This window comes from Cherax quadricarinatus, chromosome 72 (genome assembly GCF_038502225.1).
Source record: "Cherax quadricarinatus isolate ZL_2023a chromosome 72, ASM3850222v1, whole genome shotgun sequence".
NCBI classification, from domain to species: domain Eukaryota; kingdom Metazoa; phylum Arthropoda; class Malacostraca; order Decapoda; family Parastacidae; genus Cherax; species Cherax quadricarinatus.
The window spans coordinates 2,132,065-2,157,281 of NC_091363.1; the positions used below are offsets into that span (position 1 = coordinate 2,132,065).

Sequence of the window (25,217 nt, forward strand, 5' to 3'; positions counted from 1 at the left end):
CCATTTGGTTTAAAGACTTTTTCTAAAGACTTCTTTTAAAGTGATTTTTGTATGGTGCCTTCGTATTCTTGTATAATAATAAACAAGATTATATTATAACTTGTGTTCTATCAAGCGTGTTGTCCTCAGTTTGTGACAGACACGAATCACATGTTTCCCACCATCCAGGCCTCCTCTTCTCCACACGAGGATGATATAGATGAGGATTTAATATGGGCACAGCTACTGAGCTCCCGTTCAGCTGGCTTCCTTATGGGAGCATCATGTGGGGGAGGCAATATGAAGGTGGTGGATGAAGAATACAAGTCTCAGGGCTTGAGACCAAGGTGAGGATACAGATTGCTCAACAAAGATCTCTTGGTAAACTTTAATACAGTGAGTCTCTCATATTCATTGTACATTAGACAGAAAAGCTATTGCTTCATAATTGTACAATTGCCAAATAATGGTACCAGTGGAATACAGTGGACCCCCGGTTAACGATATTTTTTCACTCCATAAGTATGTTCAGGTGCCAGTACTGACCGAATTTATTCCCATAAGGAATATTGTGAAGTAGATTAGTCCATTTCAGACCCCCAAACATACACGTACAAACGCACTTACATAAATACACTTACATAATTGGTCGCATTCGGAGGTAATCGTTATGCGGGGGTCCACTGTACTAGCATTTTTCATAATAATGAGAATCGTGAGGCCTCCGTCAGCTTGTCATGAAGCAGGTGATTTTCTGTATATACTGAGAAATAGGCATAAATGCAGTTATACAGAAGCTTTATTGATGATGTTTTGTCAGTGCAGGGACTATAACTACATTTGTATCTCTCTCTCTCTCATTGTAAGGTATTTTATACTATTACCTAATCATTGTGCCTATTGAAATTATACCCAGATGCTTATTATTTCATAATAATGAGCTAATTTATTCCCTCTCTCTGAGCTGTATGAACCTTGAAAACTACATGTTCATTACTGTATAAATGAATTTATAGCAAAGATTATTCGTTTATTGAAATTGTGATGTTGGTGCTTTTCTGTAGTGTAGGCACGCCTCTGGCAAGACAGTGATGGAGTGAATGATGATGAAAGCATCCCTTGGTGGGAAACAGCCAGTGTGGTAATAAAAATTAAATAAATAAATATTGGCCATCCACCAGCCTTGTGTGAATGCATTAGATAGGAGTGAGGTGAGGCAAGTGGATTTTATGACCGTGCTGTTGGAGTGCAAGCAAGGTAACATTTATGAAGATGTTGCAGTTCGGAGTGCCAGCTGAACTGTGATGTCAACACATATCTGGCAGAACAGTGATTGAATGAGTGACAGTGAAAGTGCTTTTTTTTTTTTCAGCTTACCCTGCCTCAGTGGAAGATGGGTAGAATGTTAAAAATTTATTTATCTTTCAGACATGCTTACTCAGTATTAGATGTTCAAGATATTGGTGGGTTTCGGTTACTAAGGCTTCGCAACCCATGGGGTCACTATTCATGGCGTGGGGACTGGTGTGATGAGTCTCCCGTATGGACCGCTGAGCTCCGTGAGAAACTCATGCCCCAGGGTGGCAGTGATGGCGTCTTTTGGATCTCTTTCCAGGATGTCCTCAAGTGTGTTCATTTTTATATTTTGTAGAAATAGTTCATAATTATTAATCTGGAGATGTAGGCATAGCCAGTTATGAAAAGAAAGTACAGGTGCCCACTCTTTATGCAAATTTGCATTTATTCAGTTACCCAATTTCTACCAGAATTTGCTGTATGCATTAAAAAAATTTTCTTGTGAATTCACCCAACCCCAATCCCATTGTCTTGTAACCATATTCCTTTACAAACTAAACTGGTTTATGCTGACATAAGAAAGAAATAGAGAAAGGGAGAGAAGAGATAGAGGTAGGGAGATATAGATTGACTTGGACAAATACAGGCTGACTGGTTGCTCTTGGAGGGAGGAGGATTATGATTTAATTTTTTTGTGCAGTTTTTTCTCAGCTGTTATTTAACCAATTGCATTAATTTATGGTAGTATATATGGTAGTATACCCTGCCTCGGTGGGAGATGGCCGACTTGTTGAAAAAAAAAAAATGGCTGTTTGGTATCTGTATAGTATGAGATGCTCCAAACTTCAGAACACCCATGACTTAACCTGATTCCTTTCTCTTCTTCTCCTTCTTCCCCTTTCCTCTTTCTCCTTTGGGTTGTCTTTCTTCTGCCATGGGTATTTGTTCCTTCATTATTTATTTTTCCCCCCCTCTGTGTTCTTGCTCCTACCCTCTGTGGGCCCCTAGCTTCCTTGCAGTGCTCCTCTTTCTTAGTATTTGACTGGCTCCTCCTCCACCATACTACCTTCTACCTCCACTACTACCACTACCACCTCCTGGCCTATATATCCTCCTTCCTTCTCCCCTTTTCATTAGTGTGACTTTGTAAATGGTTTAAGTCGGACCGAAACATCATCATAAGCTCCTCTCTTCTATGTGCTGGTTATCTGCATATTGTGCCTTTTTTTGTTATTTATGGGTTTTTCTCCAGTTTTGGCTGTGTTAATTATGTAAAGGTTATGATTGAATTTTAGATTTTTTCTCATTTTTTTTTTTTTTTTTTTTTTGACCAAATGAACTTTTTTCCTAGGTAGTAGGTTGGTAGACAGCAACCGCCCAGGGAGGTACTTCTGTCCTGCCAAGTGAGTGTAAAAGGGAAACCTGTAATTGTTTTATATGATGGTAGGATTGCTGGTGTCTTGTTTTCTGTCTCATAAACATGCAAGATTTCAGGTACGTCTTGCTACTTCTACTTACACTTAGGTCACACTACACGTACATGTACAAGCATATATATACACACCCCTCTGGGTTTTCTTTTATTTTTTTTTTCTAGTTCTGGTTCTTGTTTATTTCCTCTTACCTCCATGGCAAAGTGGAACAGAATTCTTCCTCCGTAAGCCATGCGTGTTGTAAGAGGCGACTAAAATGCTGGGAGCAAGGGGCTAGTAACCTCTTCTCCTATATATATTACTAAATGTAAAAGGAGAAACTTTTGCTTTTCCTTTTGGGCCACCCCGCCTTGGTGGGATACGGCCAGTGTGTTGAAAGAAAGAATATTACTAAATGTTAAAGGAGAAACTTTCATTTTTCCTTTTGGGACATCCCGCCTCGGTGGGATACGGCCGGTGTGTTGAAAGAAAGAAAGAACTTCTTTTTATGTCTGTTTGATGCATGTGTGGCAGGCTCATATTTTTTTGGTAAATGTAATGAGAAAATATGGAATTGTCAGTGTCTCAGAACTTATCCCTAAGTTTTAACTATAAAATTGGGTTCATTTTATTTGCCTTAGGTTGAAACGCATCTTTAACATAAAGCGAGGGAACACCTGTACATATTTTGTTTATCAGAAGAATTGAAAAACTTAATCCTTATGTGGCTCATATTCCTATAATAATCTACTTTTGATCATTTAACCAAGCCCTTCCACTGGCTTAGTGTTTTATAAGAGAAATAATTGCTACATCACAAAATGCATGTTTTTAATGAAGGAAGAATCCACAGTAACAAACTTACAAGCTGTTCACTAACAGTAAAACAAGTGAACACACTGGCTGTCTCCTACTGAGGAGATATGTAGATGATTAAAGAAGATTGGTAAGGAATGTAAATTGAGTTTGAATATGAGTACGGGGTAATATGGATATAACTTGTTATCGGCAAGACATCCTTAATTGGCTTGTTAAGGTCTACTTGCTTGTACAGTGGAACCTCTACTTGGGAGCGCATCCACGTGCGAGTTTTTCCAAATCCGAACAGTTGATGGGTCAATTTTTTGCTTCCATACGCGAGCAAAATTTCCATAAGCGAGCAGACCTCAAGGCAGGTGCCCTGACGCTGGTGAGGGGCTCTTGCTCTTGATCTAGGGAATTGAATCTCATTTGTTTGTTGGACTATCTTATTGAAACCTGGACAATGTATGATGGAAAGATGCTTCTTGACGTAATAATAATAATGTGTAGTATAATAATAATAGTATAATAATATAATACAATAATAATAATTGTAGGTAGTAGGTTGGTAGACAGCAACCGCCCAGGGAGGTACTACCGTCCTGCCAAGTGAGTGTAAAGCAGAATCCTGTAATTGTTTTACATGATGGTAGGATCGCTGGTGTCTTTTTTCTGTCTCTTAAATATGCAAGATTTCAAGTACATCTTGCTACTTCTACTTACACTTAGGTCACACTACACATACATGTACAAGCATATATATACACACCCCTCTGGGTTTTCTTCTATTTTCTTTCTAGTTCTTGTTCTTGTTTATTTCCTCTTATCTCCATGGGGAAGTGGAACAGAATTCTTCCTCCGTAAGCCATGCATGTTGTAAGAGGCGACTAAAATGCCACGAGCAAGGGCCTAGTAACCCCTTCTCCTGTATAAATTACTAAATTTAAAAAGAGAAACTTTTGTTTTTCTTTTTTGGGCCACCCTGCCTCTGTGGGATACGACCGGTTTGTTGAAAAAACAAAAAATAATAATAATATAATATGTATAATAATAATACATAGTATATATATTAATGTGCTACATAATAATAATTATAATAATAGACGACTTCAAAAGGCCATCACTAGATGGCAGTGTTTACCACAACAAAGAGGGAATGGTTGTGGCCACCTCCACCTGTTACGTAATGATGTATTTTATGCATTCTGGAGTATATATATCAGGTTTCTATGTTGTTTATATTGTTTATTATTGCATATTAGATGAACTGTGATAGATAAATAAGTTGTAGAGTTGATGATAGCGATATATTCAAGGAGTATTTTGTCCTGTCTCCAAACAAACTCTCGTCGGCCGCTGCTGCGCCACATATATAATGACACATTTTATTCATTCTAGAGTACATATCAGGTTTCTGTGTTACTTATATTGTTTGTTATGTCATATTAGATGAATTGTGATAGATAAATAAGCCTTAGAGTTGATATTAGCAAAATTATTGAAGTACAGAATTCCACTGGAACGGATTAATTGCATTTCAAATAATTTAAATGAGGAAAATTGACTCTGCAAACGAGCAAATCCAGTCGCGAGCAAGGTCATGGAACAGATTAAACTCGCAGGTAGAGGTTCCACTGTATATACCAAAGGTGAGGCATGAGTGGTGAGCCCAAGTGGGGAGGAATTAATGGAGGAGGCAGCATGAAAAGAAGCTGAATATCCTAGCTTTAAACAGTACAAAGTTAAAGTGGGTGGGAAAATTTGAAGTAATATTAAATGATCAGTTATGGAAGGAGAAGAAGGAAAAGGGTCATCTGAACTCTGATATCATCATGCTTCTGGTAAGATGGACTGAATGAGTGATGGTGAAAGTATTTCTTCTTTTTCAGGTTACCCTACCTCGGAGAAAGACGGCTGGTGTGTAATAAAAAGTATATCCTACTCTTGTTGTCTCAGGTGTAAGTGTTATTGGGGCATAACATGACACTAAAAGTAGTATTCTATCCTGTGCACCTCATGTAATATTTGTGCTTTTCTTCATTCCAGGTATTTTGACTGTATCGATATCTGCAAAGTTCACAACAATTGGTCAGAAGTTCGTGTCACTGGCTCTTTGCCTTCACTGGCTGACCGCCGAGCTCTCACACCAACACTCATAACAGTTCTTGAACCTACTGAAGTGGAGTTCACTTTGTTTCAGGAGGGGCACAGGTAATGTGTGTGTGGTGTATATGATGCAGTTTTTTATTATATTAGCCATTTCCTACAAAGGTAGAGTGACCCAAAAAAGGAAACACTTTCAGCATTGTTCCAGTAGTTCCTTGCCAGTTGTGTGTGTAGACATCACGGTTCAAATGACCCCCCTTTCATTTTCAACATACCCCATCCTAGATAACTTAATAATTGTTTTCTTTTTTTTTACTGTTTGGGGTTACAGGGTTGGAGGGGGTGGGGGTAAATACTGATACCTTACAGTCTGAGTTTAGAGACAGTAATTCACTTTAAATGTAAACATTAAATGTAAACATTAAAAGTAATCTTCCAGGGTTTGGAGCTGGGGCCCAAAGAGTATATATAGCCTTATGACTCCTCTTTCTAACACAACTACTCTTAGATATCATTGTAACACAAAAAGAGTATATGTATAAAATACACAGTAAGTTTAAAACACTTGAAACTTTGGAAAGTTTCCAGATATAATCGGGAGAGATGTGGAACTCATGTAAAAAACTGAGAGTGGACAGATGGCACATGAATGCCATAATAATGACTCAGGAGCCATGTAAACAAATTTTTGGGTATAATTTGAAATGTCCTTACTAGCAAATCGCTGTAAAGCAAAGCACCGTAAAGTGGGGCCCTCCTGTACATTGAGAGGATAAAAAATTATTATTTTCATTGTACATTTCACACATCTGCTTTTTATTATTGAATTTCTTACTGACTTGCATTTCTCATTACAGAAACTCTGAAAACTCACAAAGATCTCCATTAGATTTGTGTGTGGTATTGTTTCGCACTACGACCACTGCAACTCCTACAGTTGGAGCTCTGGTGAAGCATTCCAAACGGCAAGTGCGGGGCTTTGTCGGCTGCCATGCCATGCTTGAACCTGGGGCATATATTGCTGTATGCTTAGCATTTAACCACTGGCATACGGGTAAGGGGAAATTGTACATGCATTTACTTCATAGTGTATTTATCAACAGTGCTTGTAGGGAGCAACCTTCAACCTGTAGAACAAACCTCTTAAACCACTAATTGGTTAGAGCAAGGTTTGTTCATTGGTATGATTATCATATTTTACGGTGAACAAGACGCTCCAGTGCCGATATTCTAAATTTTGGAAAGGCACTTCGTAAATTTTTGAGACATTTTTGGAAGAAAAGGTAGCGTCTTCGATGCCATAAAATGTGGTACTTATTAAAGTTTGCAGAGAGGTATGGGTGTCATATCTGTTGTTTCAGTTACTCTCTAGAGTCTTATGAGCTCACTAATATTGTTTTTTTTACTATGTACATTGAAGAAATGTTTTCTGATATCCTTGTGACTCATTTGAGTATAGTATTTCCAACTATGCACTCTTATTTTTGCTACATTCCTGGTAAAAAGCATGGTAGTCTACATGAGAGTGTAGGCTCTCCATGTATGTAAACTGGTTATTGTATGGTGCAAATATGTTTGTTTCAGTGAATTAGTAAATTATTTTTTTCAACACATCAGCTGTCTCCCACCGAGGCAGGGTGGTCCAAAAAAGAAACACTTTCACCATCATTCACACACAAACACTGTCTTGGCAAATGCATGCAGATGTGAAATTAAGTGCAGGCATTGTACTTCTCGCCTCCAGGACTCAAGACTGGCTAACCAGTTTCCCTGAATCCCTTCACAAAATATTACTCTTCTCACAGCTTGTCAAGTTCCAATAACCATTCATCTCCATTCACTCCTATCTAACATGCTCACACATGCCTGCTGTATGTCCAAGAACCTTGCACACAAAACCTTTTTTACCCCCTCCCCCCATCCTTTCCTAGGACAACCCCTACCCCTCCTTCCCTGTACTACAGATTTATACACCCTCCAAGTCATCCTGTTCTGCTCCATCCTTTCTGATTGACCAAACCACCTTAACAACCCCTCCACAACCCACTGAATAATACTTTGAGTAATTCTACACCTTTTTCTAATTTCCATACCATGAAATCTCTGCATAATATTTATGCCACACATTACCCTTAGACACAACATCTCCACTGCCTTCATCCTCCTCCTCGCTGCAACATTCACAACCCATGTTTTACACCTATATAAAAGTGTTGATACCACTATACTCTTATACATTCCTTGCTTTGCTTGCATGGCTAATATTCTTTGTCTCTACAGATACCTCAATGCATCACCCTCCTTTTTTTTTTTTCATTATTTTTATGGTTTACCTTGTCCTTCATAAACCCATCCACTGACAAGTCTACTCCCAAATATCTGAACACATTCATTTCTTCCATACTCCCTCCCTCCAATGTGATATCCAGTTTTTCTTTATCTAACTCATTTGACACCCTCATGACTTTTATGTGTGTTCATTTTCAACTTTCTACTTTTTTTTGTTTAACACCTCAGCCATTTCCCACTGAGGCAGGGTGACTCAAAAAGAAAGAAAACCCAAAAAGAAAGAAAAACTTTCATCATCATTTAACACTTTCACCATCATTCAGACATAATCACTGTGTTTGCAGAGGTGCTATAATATAAAAATTATGCCGACTGTATATTTAATTTTGTATAGTAAAATGGAGTTTTCTACTTGTGATCTGTTGTATTAGCTAATTGAAACACTATTGCATGAGAATTTTTTGGGGGTATTTATACATATACGTTTCCCACCCTAGGGTTAGATGTCTCTGATGGCTACCCTGGGTATGTGCTTGCAATTCACAGCAGCAAACGAGTAGCAGTGGAACAGATCACTGCACCAGCCTCCCTCTTAGCTGATTCTCTAATCAATCTATGCCTAGCAAAGGGACAGCGCCACGAAGGACGGCAAGGGATGACTGTTTATTACCTAACCAAGGTAACAATCAAGGCTTTGGACCATTGCTCTTGTAAAAACTATATAATTAATTAAAATAATGAGTTTACAAAGTATTATAGGCAAAAAAATAATGCTGTACATCATGGGTTGCATTTGTACCAAAAGAAAATTAAATTTAAATAATTCAGGCCTGACATACAGTATATGTTGAGCATTGTAGTGGATAAGTGAAAATACTGTAACAATATACCATATCAAACCATACCACGGACGGGATTTAAACCCGCGGTCAGAGAGTCTCAAAACTCCAGACCGTCGTGGTATGGTTTATTTGCAATCGTGTCATTACGATTTCGTGAGTCATGTTAATATACCATATTTCGCGGCTTAGACACACGTTTTTTCCACATAAAACATCTCCAAAAACCACCCTGCTTTTTATAAAGTGATGGTCACTGACAGCAGCTATAAGTTTGGGGTGTGGGGTGGGCTGTATCTCTCCCAGTTACATCTGATGCCAAGCCATTGAAACTAAGACAAGTCTTATCAGCCGCGTCTTGTAAGCCACGAAATACGGTATTACATTCCATGTAGGAATTGTAAGATAGTTTCTTTAGCTTGATACAGGTTGGTCATCACTAACCGGCATCATTGGAACCCGCAGTGTGCCGGGTTAGTGAGTCTGCCGGATTACAGAGTGGTTAGGTTAGAATACACTGAATTAACCTATCAATAGAGAGACTGCTACATCTTCCTCATTTTCATCACTGCTTTCTCCTCCACTTGCTTGTTGCTGTGGATTTACAACCATCTGCACAATTTCTGAGTCAGTATAATGATGAAATTTGAGTCAGTATAATGATGAAATTTGAGTCAGTATAATGATGAAATTTGAGTCAGTATAATGATGAAATTTGAAATTATGCTAGCCGAAATTAGTGCCGGATTACTGATGGAACCGGATAACTGATTGCAGGATTAGTGATGGTCTACCTGTACTAGTTAACCACATGACCAGTGTTTCTCACATACATAAACAGAGTTAAATTTCTGTTTCTGGAAGTTCATTTGAATCAACACAAGTATTCTGTTAGAACTAGACATTAATTCAATGCCTTGTTTCTGTATTTAAGGAACACTGGCCATACGGTTAACTGGAACTACACTAGAATATTTGGAGCTGGCATGTTTTACATTCAGTACATGCTCAACATGTGTTAAAGTCATTCCTGAATTATTTAAACTTGATATCCCTCATTTTACAGAATTCGATCAGTGGTGTAAAGAGTAACTCCCTCTACCACAAACAGAATACAGTGTATCAAATCTTATTACAGATTCTTGATAGGTTTGCCAGGATTTATGTCCTTTCTGTGTTATACCCTAGGGATGTCTAGAGAGGAGATGTAAAATGGTAATAGCATATTCTTTCTTCAGTGCTCAGCTGTGCAACCAGTGGTCTTGTGAGAAGGCCTTGGGTGATGCAGATAGGAAAAACTGATTCATTGCAGTTCTTTCATTGGCATATTCAAGGCTTAGGCAGACTTTATTATAGGGTAGAATTGTATTACTGTTTGTAGAATTACCGACAATATGTAAAGTAAAAGGACACAAGTACAACTATTGTGACATTTTAATGTGGCAACATTTCGCTCTCCAGGAGCTTTATCAAGCTGTTACAAACAATACATGGACACAGAGGGTATATATAGGCTTAGAGTGAGGTGTAATACTAGTGGTGGTGGTAGTAGTAGTAGTAGTAATGTAAGTTGTAATAGTAGTAGTAATACAATATGGAAAAACAGTCAACTTGCACATGAGTAAAAGGTTATAAAAGCTATTACTTGGGTAACATAAAAATAGGTTAGACAAATATTTCTCTTGGTGGTTGGATCTGAGAAGGTCTGTTTCAGTGTTCCTTCTCTATTGTGTTCTTGTGTAGCAGAGATTGTGATGGCAGGGTTTGCTGTTTTGAGGAAGATTTTTGCTAATACTTCAGAGATGATGAAGCTGCCTTTATTTTGTTTGTGTTAGAAACAGCTATTAATGATGATTCAAGGCATTTACGTCTGCAGAAATTTGGCTCTCTGATTACTAGTCGGGCATCGTTGAATTTCATGAGGTGATTGGTGGAATTCCGGTGTTGTACGCAGGCAGTATTCAAGTTATCATTCCTACATGTGTTAATGTGTTCATTGAGGCGTGTTTCAAGGTTCCTGGCTGTTTCACCTACATATATCTTTTCACAGCCTCCACATGGTATAGTGTAAACCCCTGCATTGACTGGTTCATGGTGGTTCGATTTTGTACTAGTTAGATCCCTAGAGTTGCCATTGCATCCAGCACTTCCATAAGGGATCTAACCAGGATAAGGTCCCATTGAGCTTTTTTCAAGGTTATTGAAGAGTGCAAGATGGAACATTAGTGAACCAGTGAATAATATTTTTTACTGTATCCTAGTTTTAATATACTCATTCCAGGCCCTTCTTGCCTCTTTATACCTGGTTTTCATTTTTCATGAAGCTTTTAGTGTTCAATGCATATCTCGGCACTATTAAATCTTGTTGTTATTGCTCAGATAAATGGTTTTGAATATGACAACCTCCTCTGAATGTTTTTGTATGTGGGCAGTACTCTATCATGCAGTTCTTAAAATTATTTTTAAATTTGGCAGGGGTGGGCAGGGCTCGTGGTGATGGTGGAGAACCGTCATCCTGATAAGTGCATCCAGGTGATGTGTGACTGCCGGGAGAGCTACAATGTGGTTTCCACTCGCGCTCAGCTAAAGACCGTGGATTCTGTTCCTCCTCTTCACAGGTAGATGGGATTACACCTCTGAGTGAAGCTCTCAGTATATTTTACTGGGAAATAATTAAATTATTGTATAGGTAATCAATACATTACGAGTATTGTAGCGTCTTTCTTTAGGGTTCTTATATTGTTTAGCTGCGTATTTTTGTGTTTTATGTTTAGTATATAAGCTCTGTATATTTTTCAAGTTTCTAGTACAGTAAAACTTTTATGTATATGTAGTAACAGACTAGTTGCCTTGATCTTCTGAGGAAGCACCATCAGGAGGGAAGTAAAACAGTGTAGCTCTACTCCCCCCCCCCACACACATATGACATGACATGATGGAAGGGTTAGACTCAGAAGTGTCCCTGTTTGCAGATGATGTGACGTTAATGAGGAGAATTAAGTCAGATGAGGATCAGGCAGGACTTTAAAGAGACCTGGACAGACTGGACACCTGGTCCAGCAACTGGCTTCTCGAATTTAACCCCGCCAAATGCAAAGTCATGAAGATCGGGGAAGGGCACAGAAGACCGCAGACGGAGTATAGGCTAGGTGGCCAAAGACTGCAAACCTCACTCAAGGAGAAAGATCTTGGGGTGAGTATAACACCGAGCATGTCTCCGGAAGCACACAACCAGATAACTGCTGCAGCATATGAGCGCCTGGCAAACCTGAGAACAGCGTTCCAATACCTTAGTAAGGAATCGTTCAAGACACTGTACACCATGTATGTCAGGCCCATACTGGAGTATGCAGCACCCGTTTGGAACCCGCACTTCATCAAGCACGTCAAGAAATTAGAGAAAGTGCCAAGGTTTGCGACAAGGTTAGTTCCAAAGCTAAGGGAAATGTCTTATGAAGAAAGGTTAAGGGAAATCAGCCTGACGACACTGGAGGACAGGAGGGTCAGGGGAGACATGATAACGACATATAAAATATTGCGCGGAATAGACAAGGTGGACAAAGACAATGTTCCAGGGAGGGGACACAGAAACAAGAGGTCACAATTGGAAGTTGAAGAGTCAGATGAGTCAGAGAGATATTAGGAAGTATTTCTTCAGTCATTGAGTTGTCAGGCAGTGGAATAGCCTAGAAAGTGACATAGTGGAGGTGGGAACCATACATAGTTTTAACACAAGGTTTGATAAAGCTCATGGAGCAGGGAGAGAGAGGACCCAGTAGCAACCAGTGAAGAGGCAGGGCCAGGAGCTAAGACTCGACCCCTGCAACCACAAATAGGTGAGCGTGCACACACGCACACAAACGCATACATGCACACACACACACACACACACGCACACACACACACATGCACACACGCACACATGCACACACGCACACACACGCACGTACACACATGCGCACACACATGCACACACACATGCACACACACATGCACACACACGCGCACAAGCACACACACGCACATACACACACGCACATACACACACGCACATACACACACGCACACACGCACGCACACACGCACACGCACACACACACGCACACACACACGCACACACACACATGCACACACACACACGCACACACACATGCACACACATGCACACACACATGCACACACATGCACACACACATGCACGCACACATGCACACACACACACATGCACACAAACGCACACACGCACACAAATGCAAACACACATGCACACTCACGCATGCACACGTGCAGGCGCGTGCGAGTGCACACACACACACACTCTACCTCTCTCTCTACCTCTCTCTCTCTACCTCTCTCTCTCTACCTCTCTCTCTCTCTACCTCTCTCTCTCTCTACCTCTCTCTCTCTCTCTACCTCTCTCTCTACCTCTCTACCTCTCTCTCTCTCTACCTCTCTCTCTCTCTACCTCTCTCTCTCTACCTCTCTCTCTCTCTACCTCTCTCTCTCTCTACCTCTCTCTCTCTCTACCTCTCTCTCTACCTCTCTCTCTACCTCTCTCTCTCTCTACCTCTCTCTCTACCTCTCTTTTTTTTTTTTTTTTTTTTCTTTACACAGGGTTTGACAGGTTAAGGATCCCTAGCTTTATTGACAGCTATTTACAGGTTAAGGATTCCTAACTTTATTGGCAAGCTAAGAGCTGTTACCTACATCAGCTCATTTGAAAGCATTTTTATTGTTATGAGACATACAAGTAGGAAACAGGATGAAGTTGGAGCCATCTGTGGGCCAGCATTTTCATTTGATCAACTGACTTTATCTCGTTGACATTATGCTGTACGAATGTGTTCCATACTCGAGTCATCCTGGGTATGTATGATCTCAGATGGAGTGATGTTCTGGAGAAGGGTACAGCCAGAGTGAAGTTGCTGCTTTCTGCCCGTCTTGTGGCATAAAAGCTTGTTTCACGCTGTCCTCGAAGTGGATCCAAGTGTGGTATTTTGACAATATTGGCCTTGTACATAACAGTAAGGCCACCTACATCCCTCCTATGTTGAAGGCTCTGCTGAAATGACAGATCTATCCAGGATGGGTCCAGGCGAGAGATGAGACTTCTTGCTCTGTTCTCTACTCTGTCAAGCAGTCGCAGATGAGAGGGGGGGCAGGCAAACCAAGAAAGTGGAGCATACTCAAGGTGCGAGCGTACTTGTGCCTCGTACAGGATCTTGCAACCCCTACTGTCAAGCAGATGGGAGATAAGGCGAAGTGCTGTAAGCTTCCTGGCTGCCTTGTTTGCAAGATTTCCAACATGGTTCTTCATGGTTAGTTTTGAGTCAAATTTCACCCCAAGGATATCAACTTCTTCTCCAGGTGCCAACATCCTCCCATTCATCCTTACTACTGCACCAGCATTACCATCATGGTGCCTAGAGACGATCATCATTTGCGTTTTCTCAGGTGCAAATGTTACTTGCCATCTATTTCCCCAAGCTGATATAGCTCTCAGCTGATGATTGATGTAGCTTAGAGCAGCTGGCATTTCTTCTCTTGGATAAGTGAATGTCAGTGTACAGTCGTCTGCATATGCATGTGATTCTGGGATGAGATGAAGAAGGTCGTTGAAGTAGACATTCCATAACAATGGACCCAGCACGCTTCCTTGTGGAACACTTGCCCCAATAGGATGTCTTGCTGATTCCGTTCCATTGAGAACTACACTTAGAGATCTACCATGAAGGTAATCACTGAGGAGACATAGCATAGAGCCTGCAATTCCCAGTGCTTGAAGTTTTGCTAAGAGGCCCTGGTGCCACACCCGGTCGAAAGCGCCAGCAATGTCCAGTGCTACCACACAGCTGACTTTGGATTCATCCAGTGACTGGTGCCACTTAGTGGAGAGGTTTAACAACAGATCAGCAGCAGAGTAACCTTTCCTGAAGCCGTATTGACGATCACAAAGTAGTGAGTGGTAGTCAAAAAACTCTGTCATTTGCCTTGAGATTATTGTCTCAAGGATCTTACCAGTGATTGACAGGAGTGACACTGGTCTGTAGTTGCTGATTTCTGCTCTGCTCTTCTTTTTGTGAACAGGGACTACATTTGCCTCTTTCCATAGAGAGGGCCATTTACACTGTACTAGGCAGTGCTGAAAGATGCGAGTTAGAGGTGCTGCTAGCTGGTCTGCACATCTTCTCAACAATCTTGGGCTCAACTTGTCTGGGCCCACAGCCTTTTCTTGGTCAAGCGATTTAAGTAGGAAATGCACCTCCTCCTGCCTTATTGTCACCACTGACAGTTTTGACACAGTTCTTGCAGCTAGCCAAGGAGGGTCCCTTGCTGGATCAGGAACTTGCATTTTGGTAGCAAAGTGTTCAGCAAAGAGGTCTGCCTTCTCTTAACTACTAGTAGAGGTGGTCCCATCCTGTCGATTTAGAGGTGGAATAAGTTCATCAGGCAGATAACCTTGTCTGTCCTTGACCAGGGACCACCAGGTTTTGGAACCTACCCTACCTGATGCTAACTTTCTTTTAATGTCCACCTCCCATTTAGCAATGGCCAACTTTTGAACATCACCCATATGCCTACAGGCTTGCATGTGCAAGTTCCTGTTATAGGTGGTAGGATGTCTCTTATACCTCTGCCATGCTTTGTACTTAGCAGTAGCAGCCTCTCTACAATGAAAGCCAAACCAAGGCTGATCTGTAGGCTTCGTCACATATTGCCGGTGAGGAATGTGTTCTTGTTGTAGATTAAGGATGTGTCCAGTGAAGACTTTCACTTGGTTGTCAACATCCCCTTGGAGAAGAGCATTCCAGTCGGTGGTGGCGAGCTCAGAGCAAAGGGCTGGCCAATTACCTCTTTCCCATAGCCAGGTTGTGCGTGTGGACTCCTCACCACGTTCTGTTGGGATCTTAAGTGTCGTAAAAACAGCCTTGTGGTCAGAGGATCCAACGTAGCCGAGGGGTTGACAAGTGACTATGCCTTCTGCCAGATCACTCACTACTGGGTCAAGGGAGGAGCCAGAGATATGAGTAGGGAAATAAACAAAGTTTCTCATGTCAAACACTGCAAGAAGGTCATCAAAGTCCCTCTGTATAAGGTGCTGGTTGAGGTCACCAACAATTATAATATGTTGACAGTTGTGTTGTAGCAGAAGGGAGTCAATATTTTCCATTAGGAAGTTGATAGGGTCTGCATGTTGCCACTGAGGTTTGTACATTGCACATGCTAGTACAGAGGTACTAGTGTTCATACAGAGCTTGAAGAACATCATTTCATGATGTGTAGGGGTGGCAACATCAATGTGCTGGGCATGAACACTTTTAGAGAAGCACACAGCAACACCTCCTCCTTGCCCTTGCCTGTCTCTTCTCATTCATGAGGTGTAGCCAGCAATTCTTGCAAAATTTTCTGGAGTCCTGTCATCCAAAAATGTTTCAACAACAGCTATCATGTCGGGACGTCGAGTGTTCACAAAACTATGTGTGAGCTCTCCAACATTAGTAATGAAACCTCTAATGTTGGCCGACAGGATGCTGATAGACTGGCTCCTCATGATGAAGTGGTCAGCTTGAGGTGGTGGGTGTGTAGGGAATGTAAGGTACCTGCCCTTGAGAGAGGTAGGGTACTGAGGCAGCTGCAGGGATGTAGGTCTGTGGTCTTGTATAAGGCACAATCCCACCTGCTGGGCTGGGATAGGAGTAGCTAAGTGGGTGACGTGTGAGAGTGTTCACCAATTCAGAGATCCTGCTGGTTTGTTCTGAGAACAGGTCTCTAAACAGGTGGCCCTGTCTGTCAAGTTCCTTTTTCTTCCGACACTGGTCCTCCTTATGTCCTTTCTTGTAGCAGTAATTACACCTGGTATCTCGCAGGCAGTTGTTGGCAGTGTGCCCCTTCCGGTGACAGCGAGAGCACAGCCTAGGTGCCTGGGAGGGTGGACTAGGATTTGTTGCACCTCCTGTGTTTTGCAGATTTGTCCTCAGATTCTGCCGCTGGAACTGTGTTAGTGGAGGGTGAGACGGCTGTAGATGTCTTCCTCCTCCACGTCCTCTGCCCCGTCCTCTACCAGTTCTGACAGATGTGTCCCTGCTGTTCGTACTTCGGCGCAGTAGGTGATCAGGTGCAGTGATAGTTCCCTAATCATTAACTGCACCGTTCTCTGGTGGAGAAACTCCTGGCTCAGAACTTGCTGACGAAGCACTGCTACCAGATTCTAGAATAGTGTCGGCAGGTGTGCTGACAGGTGTAGGATCAGAGATGGTGTGTACACTGTCAAGTAGACTGGCAGTGGCTGAAGCAGAGATGTCAGGTGTAGGAGAATTAACAGATCCAAGGCTTCCCTCGTTGCTGGGAAGAGGATTTGTTCCCTCTGTGGTAGTCAGAGGAATTGTGTTAGAATTCCCAAAGGTAGTGTTTTGAACTCTGTCAGTCTGTGGGACCTTAGCGATGACAGAATTCCACCAGTTGTTTACCCCTGAGTTAAGCTCAGTGTGGGACTTCCAGTCTTTGTCAATAGTGTCACCATCAGCTGAGCAGCTTACGTCACTTGATGCAGGCTTGCACTGGCCTTCTACAATAGCTTGTAGGTTATCTAATGATTTGAGGAGCTCATGAAGTGCTTCCCTGTGATGGATTATCTTAGCTGCAACTTTACAACACAGCCCAAGAGGGCAGTCTTGATCTTTGGACAGGAGTCCCTGAGGTAGGACTTCTGAACCTTCCTCCTGTAGCTCCAGGCTTGTATCCACATATACCACAGGATTATGGATATCCTTAAATTTTCTGAAATTTTCAACCTGGCTGCAACAAAATTCTTCTTCTGGAATGCAATCTGTGGGGCAGTAGTTGGAACAAGTAGGCTCCTTACATCTAAGAAGAATTTTGTCCCTTGTGGTATACCCACAAACACTGCAGTAACTACTGGGACAATAGCCAGATAGCGTAGATATTCTTGCTATTTTGCGGTGTGAAGTCATCCCAGAGGAGGCTTGTAGGTTTGAAGTTCACAGGAGAGAGAGGGTTGGTGGTGGTTTCGTGGGTGGGGTGGAGTATCGTGGGTGGGGGTGTTTATAGCTGGGTGGGTAGTGAGGGCGGGCGGCAGTGGGCCACTAGCTGGAAGTGTTGCCTTCTCACTATCACTTAATAAACACTGTTTATGCTATCCACTTTTCCACTAAAGGAAGATGTTACACAAATCACTATGTTGCATTGTACCAGCCATGTTGTTATAAAGCACCAGATGCTAGTACATAGCACAAAACACATAATATTATAATATTAGATGCTCACTCTGAAGGCAATAGTGAAGTCACTCCTAAGGCCTGCCGCTGTCCCCTCACTCACACCATGTCTTCACCGTACCACACTTAAATATCACTGATATTGCTTATATTCACTTCAGTGGAGGAGTTGGCTTCCTTGTACTAATGTGTTGTAAGTAGTACTACGTCACTGAACAGTTTTTATCCTCACCAACCCTCGTATTTAAGTAATATTAAGAAAGTTTGTGGAGCACACTGTGACACGTCTTCACCCTCTCTCTACCTCTCTACCTCTCTCTACCTCTCTACCTCTCTCTACCTCTCTACCTCTACCTCTCTCTCTACATATCTCTCTCTACGTCTCTCTCTCTACGTCTCTCTCTCTCTACGTCTCTCTCTCTCTCTACGTCTCTCTCTCTACGTCTCTCTCTCTCTCTCTCTACGTCTCTCTCTCTCTACGTCTCTCTCTCTCTCTCTACGTCTCTCTCTCTCTCTCTACGTCTCTCTCTCTCTCTCTCTACGTCTCTCTCTCTCTACGTCTCTCTCTCTACGTCTCTCTCTCTACGTCTCTCTCTCTACGTCTCTCTCTCTACGTCTCTCTCTCTACGTCTCTCTCTCTACGTCTCTCTCTCTACGTCTCTCTCTCTCTCCGTCTCTCTCTCTCTCCGTCTCTCTTTCTCTACCTCTCTTTCTCTACCTCTCTCTCTCTCTCTCTACCTCTCTCTCTCTACCTCTCTCTCTCTCTCTACCTCTCTCTCTCTACCTCTCTCTCTCTACCTCTCTCTCTCTCTACCTCTCTCTCTCTCTACCTCTCTCTCTCTCTACCTCTCTCTCTACCTCTCTCTACCTCTCTCTCTCTCTACCTCTCTCTCTCTACCTCTCTCTCTCTCTACCTCTCTCTCTCTACCTCTCTCTCTCTCTACCTCTCTCTCTCTCTACCTCTCTCTCTCTACCTCTCTCTCACTACCTCTCTCACTACCTCTCTCTCTACCTCTCTCTCTCTCTACCTCTCTCTCTCTCTCTCTACCTCTCTCTCTCTGTACCTCTCTCTCTACCTCTCTCTCTACCTCTCTCTCTCTACCTCTCTCTCTTTTTTTTACACAGGGTTTGACAATGTTAAGGATCCCTAGCTTTATTGACAGCTATTTACAGGTTAAGGATTCCTAACTTTATTGGCAAGCTAAGAGCTGTTACCTACATCAGCTCATTTGAAAGCATTTTTGTTATGAGACATACAAGTAGGGAACAGGATGAAGTTGGAGCCATCTGTGGGCCAGCATTTTCATTTGATCAACTGACGTTATCTCGTTGACATCATTATGCTGTACGAATGTGTTCCATACTCGAGTCATCCTGGGTATGTATGATCTCAGATGGAGTGATGTTCTGGAGAAGGGTACAGCCAGAGTGAAGTTGCTGCTTTCTGCCCGTCTTGTGGCATAAAAGCTTGTTTCACGCTGTCCTCGAAGTGGATCCAAGTGTGGTATTTTGACAATATTGGCCTTGTACATAACAGTAAGGCCACCCACATCCCTCCTATGTTGAAGGCTCTGCTGAAATGACAGATCTATCCAGGATGGGTCCAGGCGAGAGATGAGACGTCTTGCTCTGTTCTCTACTCTGTCAAGCAGTCGCAGATGAGAGGGGGGGCAGGCAAACCAAGAAAGTGGAGCATACTCAAGGTGTGAGCGTACTTGTGCCTCGTACAGGATCTTGCAACCCCTACTGTCAAGCAGATGCGAGATACGGCGAAGTGCTGTAAGCTTCCTGGCTGCCTTGTTTGCAAGATTTACAACATGGTTCTTCATGGTTAGTTTGGAGTCAAATTTCACCCCAAGGATATCAACTTCTTCTCCAGGTGCCAACATCGTCCCATTCATCCTTACTACTGCGCCAGCATTACCATCATGGTGCCTTGTCATCTCAGCAATCTTGGGCTCAACTTGTCTGAGCCCACAGCCTTTTCTTGGTCAAGCGATTTAAGAAGGAAATGCACCTCTCTCTACCTCTCTCTCTCTACCTCTACCTCTCTCTACCTCTACCTCTCTCTCTCTACCTCTACCTCTCTCTCTCTACCTCTACCTCTCTCTCTCTACCTCTACCCCTCTCTACCTCTCTCTCTCTCTCTACCTCTCTCTCTCTCTCTACCTCTCTCTCTCTCCCTCTCTCTCTCCCTCTCTCTCTCTACCTCTCTCTCTCTACCTGTCTCTCTCTCTCTCTCTCTCTCTCTCTCTCTCTCTCTCTCTCTCTCTCTACCTCTCTCTCTACCTCTCTCTCTCTCTACCTCTCTCTCTCTCTACCTCTCTCTCTCTCTACCTCTCTCTCTCTCTACCTCTCTCTCTACCTCTCTCTCTACCTCTCTTTTTTTTTTTTTTTTTTTTCTTTACACAGGGTTTGACAAGGTTAAGGATCCCTAGCTTTATTGACAGCTATTTACAGGTTAAGGATTCCTAACTTTATTGGCAAGCTAAGAGCTGTTACCTACATCAGCTCATTTGAAAGCATTTTTGTTATGAGACATACAAGTAGGGAACAGGATGAAGTTGGAGCCATCTGTGGGCCAGCATTTTCATTTGATCAACTGACGTTATCTCGTTGACATCATTATGCTGTACGAATGTGTTCCATACTCGAGTCATCCTGGGTATGTATGATCTCAGATGGAGTGATGTTCTGGAGAAGGGTACAGCCAGAGTGAAGTTGCTGCTTTCTGCCCGTCTTGTGGCATAAAAGCTTGTTTCACGCTGTCCTCGAAGTGGATCCAAGTGTGGTATTTTGACAATATTGGCCTTGTACATAACAGTAAGGCCACCCACATCCCTCCTATGTTGAAGGCTCTGCTGAAATGACAGATCTATCCAGGATGGGTCCAGGCGAGAGATGAGACGTCTTGCTCTGTTCTCTACTCTGTCAAGCAGTCGCAGATGAGAGGGGGGGCAGGCAAACCAAGAAAGTGGAGCATACTCAAGGTGTGAGCGTACTTGTGCCTCGTACAGGATCTTGCAACCCCTACTGTCAAGCAGATGCGAGATACGGCGAAGTGCTGTAAGCTTCCTGGCTGCCTTGTTTGCAAGATTTACAACATGGTTCTTCATGGTTAGTTTGGAGTCAAATTTCACCCCAAGGATATCAACTTCTTCTCCAGGTGCCAACATCGTCCCATTCATCCTTACTACTGCGCCAGCATTACCATCATGGTGCCTAGAGACGAACATCATTTGCGTTTTTTCAGGTGCAAATGTTACTTGCCATCTATTTCCCCAAGCTGATATAGCTCTCAGCTGGTGATTGATGTAGCTTAGAGCAGCTGGCATTTCTTCTCTTGGATAAGTGAATGTCAGTGTACAGTCGTCTGCATATGCATGTGATTCTGGGATGAGATGAAGAAGGTCGTTGAAGTAGACATTCCATAACAGTGGACCCAGCACACTTCCTTGTGGAACGCTTGCCCCAATAGGATGCCTTGCTGATTCCGTTCCATTGAGGACTACACTTAGAGATCTACCATGAAGGTAATCACTGAGGAGACATAGCGTAGAGCCTGCAATTCCCAGTGCTTGAAGTTTTGCTAAGAGGCCCTGGTGCCACACCCGGTCGAAAGCGCCAGCAATGTCCAGTGCTACCACACAGCTGACTTTGGATTCATCCAGTGACTGGTGCCACTTAGTGGAGAGGTTTAACAACAGATCAGCAGCAGAGTAACCTTTCCTGAAGCCATATTGACGATCACAAAGTAGTGAGTGGTAGTCAAAAAAATCTGTCATTTGTCTTGAGATTATTGTCTCAAGGATCTTACCAGTGATTGACAGGAGTGACACTGGTCTGTAGTTGCTGATTTCTGCTCTGCTCTTCTTTTTGTGAACAGGGACTACATTTGCCTCTTTCCATGGAGAGGGCCATTTACACTGTACTAGGCAGTGCTGAAAGATGCGAGTTAGAGGTGCTGCTAGCTGGTCTGCACATCTTCTCAACAATCTTGGGCTCAACTTGTCTGGGCCCACAGCCTTTTCTTGGTCAAGTGATTTAAGAAGGAAATGCACCTCCTCCTGCCTTATTGTCACCACTGACAGTTTTGACACAGTTCTTGCAGCTAGCCAAGGAGGGTCCCTTGCTGGATCAGGAACTTGCATTTTGGTAGCAAAGTGTTCAGCAAAGAGGTCCGCCTTCTCTTGACTACTAGTAGAGGTGGTCCCATCCTGTCGATTTAGAGGTGGAATAAGTTCATCAGGCAGATAACCTTGTCTGTCCTTGACCAGGGACCACCAGGTTTTGGAGCCTACCCTACCTGATGCTAACTTTCTTTTAGTGTCCACCTCCAATTAGTAATGGCCCACTTTTGAAACATCACCCATATGCCTACAGGCTTGCATGTGCAAGTTCCTGTTATAGGTGGTAGGATGTCTCTTATACCTTCGCCATGCTTTGTACTTAGCAGTAGCAGCCTCTCTACAACGAAAGCCAAACCAAGGCTGATCTGTAGGCTTTGTCACATATTGCCGGTGAGGAATGTGTTCTTGTTGCAGATTAAGGATGTGTCCAGTGAAGGCTTTCACTTGGTTGTCAACATCCCCCTGGAGAAGAGCATTCCAGTCGGTGGTGGCGAGCTCAGAGCAAAGGGCTGGCCAATTACCTCTTTCCCATAGCCAGGTTGTGCGTGTGGACTCCTCACCTCGTTCTGTTGGGATCTTAAGTGTGGTAAAAACAGCCTTGTGGTCAGACGATCCAACGTAGCCGAGGGGTTGACAAGTGACTATGCCTTCTGCCAGATCACTCACTACTGGGTCAAGGGAGGAGCCAGAGATATGAGTAGGGAAATCAACAAAGTTTCTCATGTCAAACACTGCAAGAAGGTCATCAAAGTCCCTCTGTATAAGGTGCTGGTTGAGGTCACCAACAATTATAATATGTTGACAGTTGTGTTGTAGCAGAAGGGAGTCAATATTTTCCATTAGGAAGTTGATAGGGTCTGCATGTTGCCACTGAGGTCTGTACATTGCACATGCTAGTACAGAGGTACTAGTGTTTATACAGAGCTTGAAGAACATCATTTCAAGATGTGTAGGGGTGGCAACATCTATGTGCTGGGCATGAACACTTTTAGAGAAGCACACAGCAACACCACCTCCTTGCCCTTGCCTGTCTCTTCTCATCCATGAGGTGTAGCCAGCAATTCTTGCAAAATTTTCTGGAGTCCTGTCATCCAAAAATGTTTCAACAACAGCTATCATGTCGGGACGTCGAGTGTTCACAAAGCTATGTGTGAGCTCTCCAACATTAGTAATGAAACCTCTAATGTTGGCCGACAGGATGCTGATAGACTGGCTCCTCATGATGAAGTGGTCAGCTTGAGGTGGTGGGTGTGTAGGGAATGTAAGGTGCCTGCCCTTGAGAGAGGTAGGGTACTGAGGCAGCTGCAGGGATGTAGGTCTGTGGTCTTGTATAAGGCCCAATCCCACCTGATGGGCTGGGATAGGAGTAGCTAAGTGGGTGACGTGTGAGAGTGTTTACCAATTCAGAGATCCTGCTGGTTTGTTCTGAGAACAGGTCTCTAAACAGGTGGCCCTGTCTGTCAAGTTCCTTTTTCTTCCGACACTGGTCCTCCTTATGTCCTTTCTTGTAGCAGTAGTTACACCTGGTATCTCGCAGGCAGTTGTTGGCAGAGTGCCCCTTCCGGTGACAGCGAGAGCACAGCCTAGGTGCCTGGGAGGGTGGACTAGGATTTGTTGTACCTCCTGTGTTTCGCAGATTTGTCCTCGGATTCTGCCGCTGGAACTGTGTTAGTGGAGGGTGAGACGGCTGTAGATGTCTCTCTCTCTCTCTCTCTCTCTCTCTCTCTCTCTCTCTCTCTCTCTCTCTCTCTCTACCTCTCTCTCTCTCTCTCTCTCTCTCTCTCTACCTCTCTCTCTACCTCTCTCTCTCTCTCTCTCTCTACCTCTCTCTCTACCTCTCTCTCTACCTCTCTCTCTACCTCTCTCTCTACCTCTCTCTCTCTCTCTACCTCTCTCTCTCTCTCTACCTCACCTCCCTCTCTCTCTCTCTACCCCTCTCTCTCTCTCTCTCTACCCTCTCCCTCTCTCTCTCTACCTCTCTCCCCCTCCCCACCCCCTCTCTCTACCTCCCTCTCTCTCCTCTCTCTCTCTCACCTCCCCTCTCTCCTCTCTCTCTACCCCTCTCTCTCTCTACCCCTCTACCTCTCTCTACCTCTCTCTCCTCTCTCTCTCTCTCTACCTCCCCCTCCCCTCTATACCTCTCTCTCTCTCCCCCTCTCTCCCCCACCTCCCTCTCTCTCTCTACCCTCTCTCTCTACCTCTCTCTCTCTCACACTCTCTCTCACTCTCTCTCTCTCTACCTCTCTCTCTCTACCTCTCTCTCTCTCTACCTCTCTCTCTCTACCTCTCTCTCTCTACCTCTCTCTCTACCTCTCTCTCTCTACCTCTCTCTCTCTCTCTCCCTCTCTCTCTCTCTCTCCCTCTCCCTCTATACCTCTCTCTCTCTCTCTCTACCTCTCTCTCTCTCTTTTTTTTTTTTTTTTTTTTTTTTTTTTTTTTTTTTTTTTTTACAGGGTTTGACAGGTTAAGGATCCCTAGCTTTATTGACAGCTATTTACAGGTTAAGGATTCCTAACTTTATTGGTAAGCTAAGAGCTGTTACCTACATCAGCTCATTTGAAAGCATTTTTATTGTTATGAGACATACAAGTAGGAAACAGGATGAAGTTGGAGCCATCTGTGGGCCAGCATTTTCATTTGATCAACTGACTTTATCACGTTGACATCATTATGCTGTACGAATGTGTTCCATACTCTAATCATCCTGGGTATGTATGATCTCAGATGGAGTGATGTTCTGGAGAAGGGTACAGCCAGAGTGGAAGTTGCTGCTTTCTGCCCGCCTTGTGGCATAAAGCTTGTTTCACGCTGTCCTCGAAGTGGATCCAAGTGTGGTATTTTGACAATATTGGCCTTGTACATAACAGTAAGGCCACCCACATCCCTCCTATGTTGAAGGCTCTGCTGAAATGACAGATCTATCCAGGATGGGTCCAGGCGAGAGATGAGACGTCCTTGCTCTGTTCTCTACTCTGTCAAGCAGTCACAGATGAGAGGGGGGCAGGCAAAACCAAGAAAGTGGAGCATACTCAAGGTGCGAGCATACTTGTGTTCTCGGACAGGATCTTGCAACCCCTACTGTCAAGCAGATGGGAGATACGGCGAAGTGCTGTAAGCTTCCTGGCTGCC

General features: G+C 43.2%; 1 protein-coding gene across 3 annotated transcripts in view; it reads left to right on the forward strand.

Annotated features, from left to right (window-relative positions):
- sol (small optic lobes) overlaps positions 1-25,217 on the forward strand; it is a 68,129-nt gene that overhangs the window by 37,145 nt on the left and 5,767 nt on the right. For 2 of the 3 annotated variants that reach the window (XM_070100284.1, XM_070100282.1), the window contains exons 8-13: positions 130-326; positions 1,408-1,605; positions 5,535-5,699; positions 6,452-6,648; positions 8,381-8,562; positions 11,198-11,340. In XM_070100284.1, coding sequence (XP_069956385.1) covers positions 130-326; positions 1,408-1,605; positions 5,535-5,699; positions 6,452-6,648; positions 8,381-8,562; positions 11,198-11,340 — 1,082 coding nt within the window. The remainder of the gene's footprint in view (positions 1-129; positions 327-1,407; positions 1,606-5,534; positions 5,700-6,451; positions 6,649-8,380; positions 8,563-11,197; positions 11,341-25,217) is intronic. The other variant, XM_070100285.1, reaches the window with a different exon arrangement.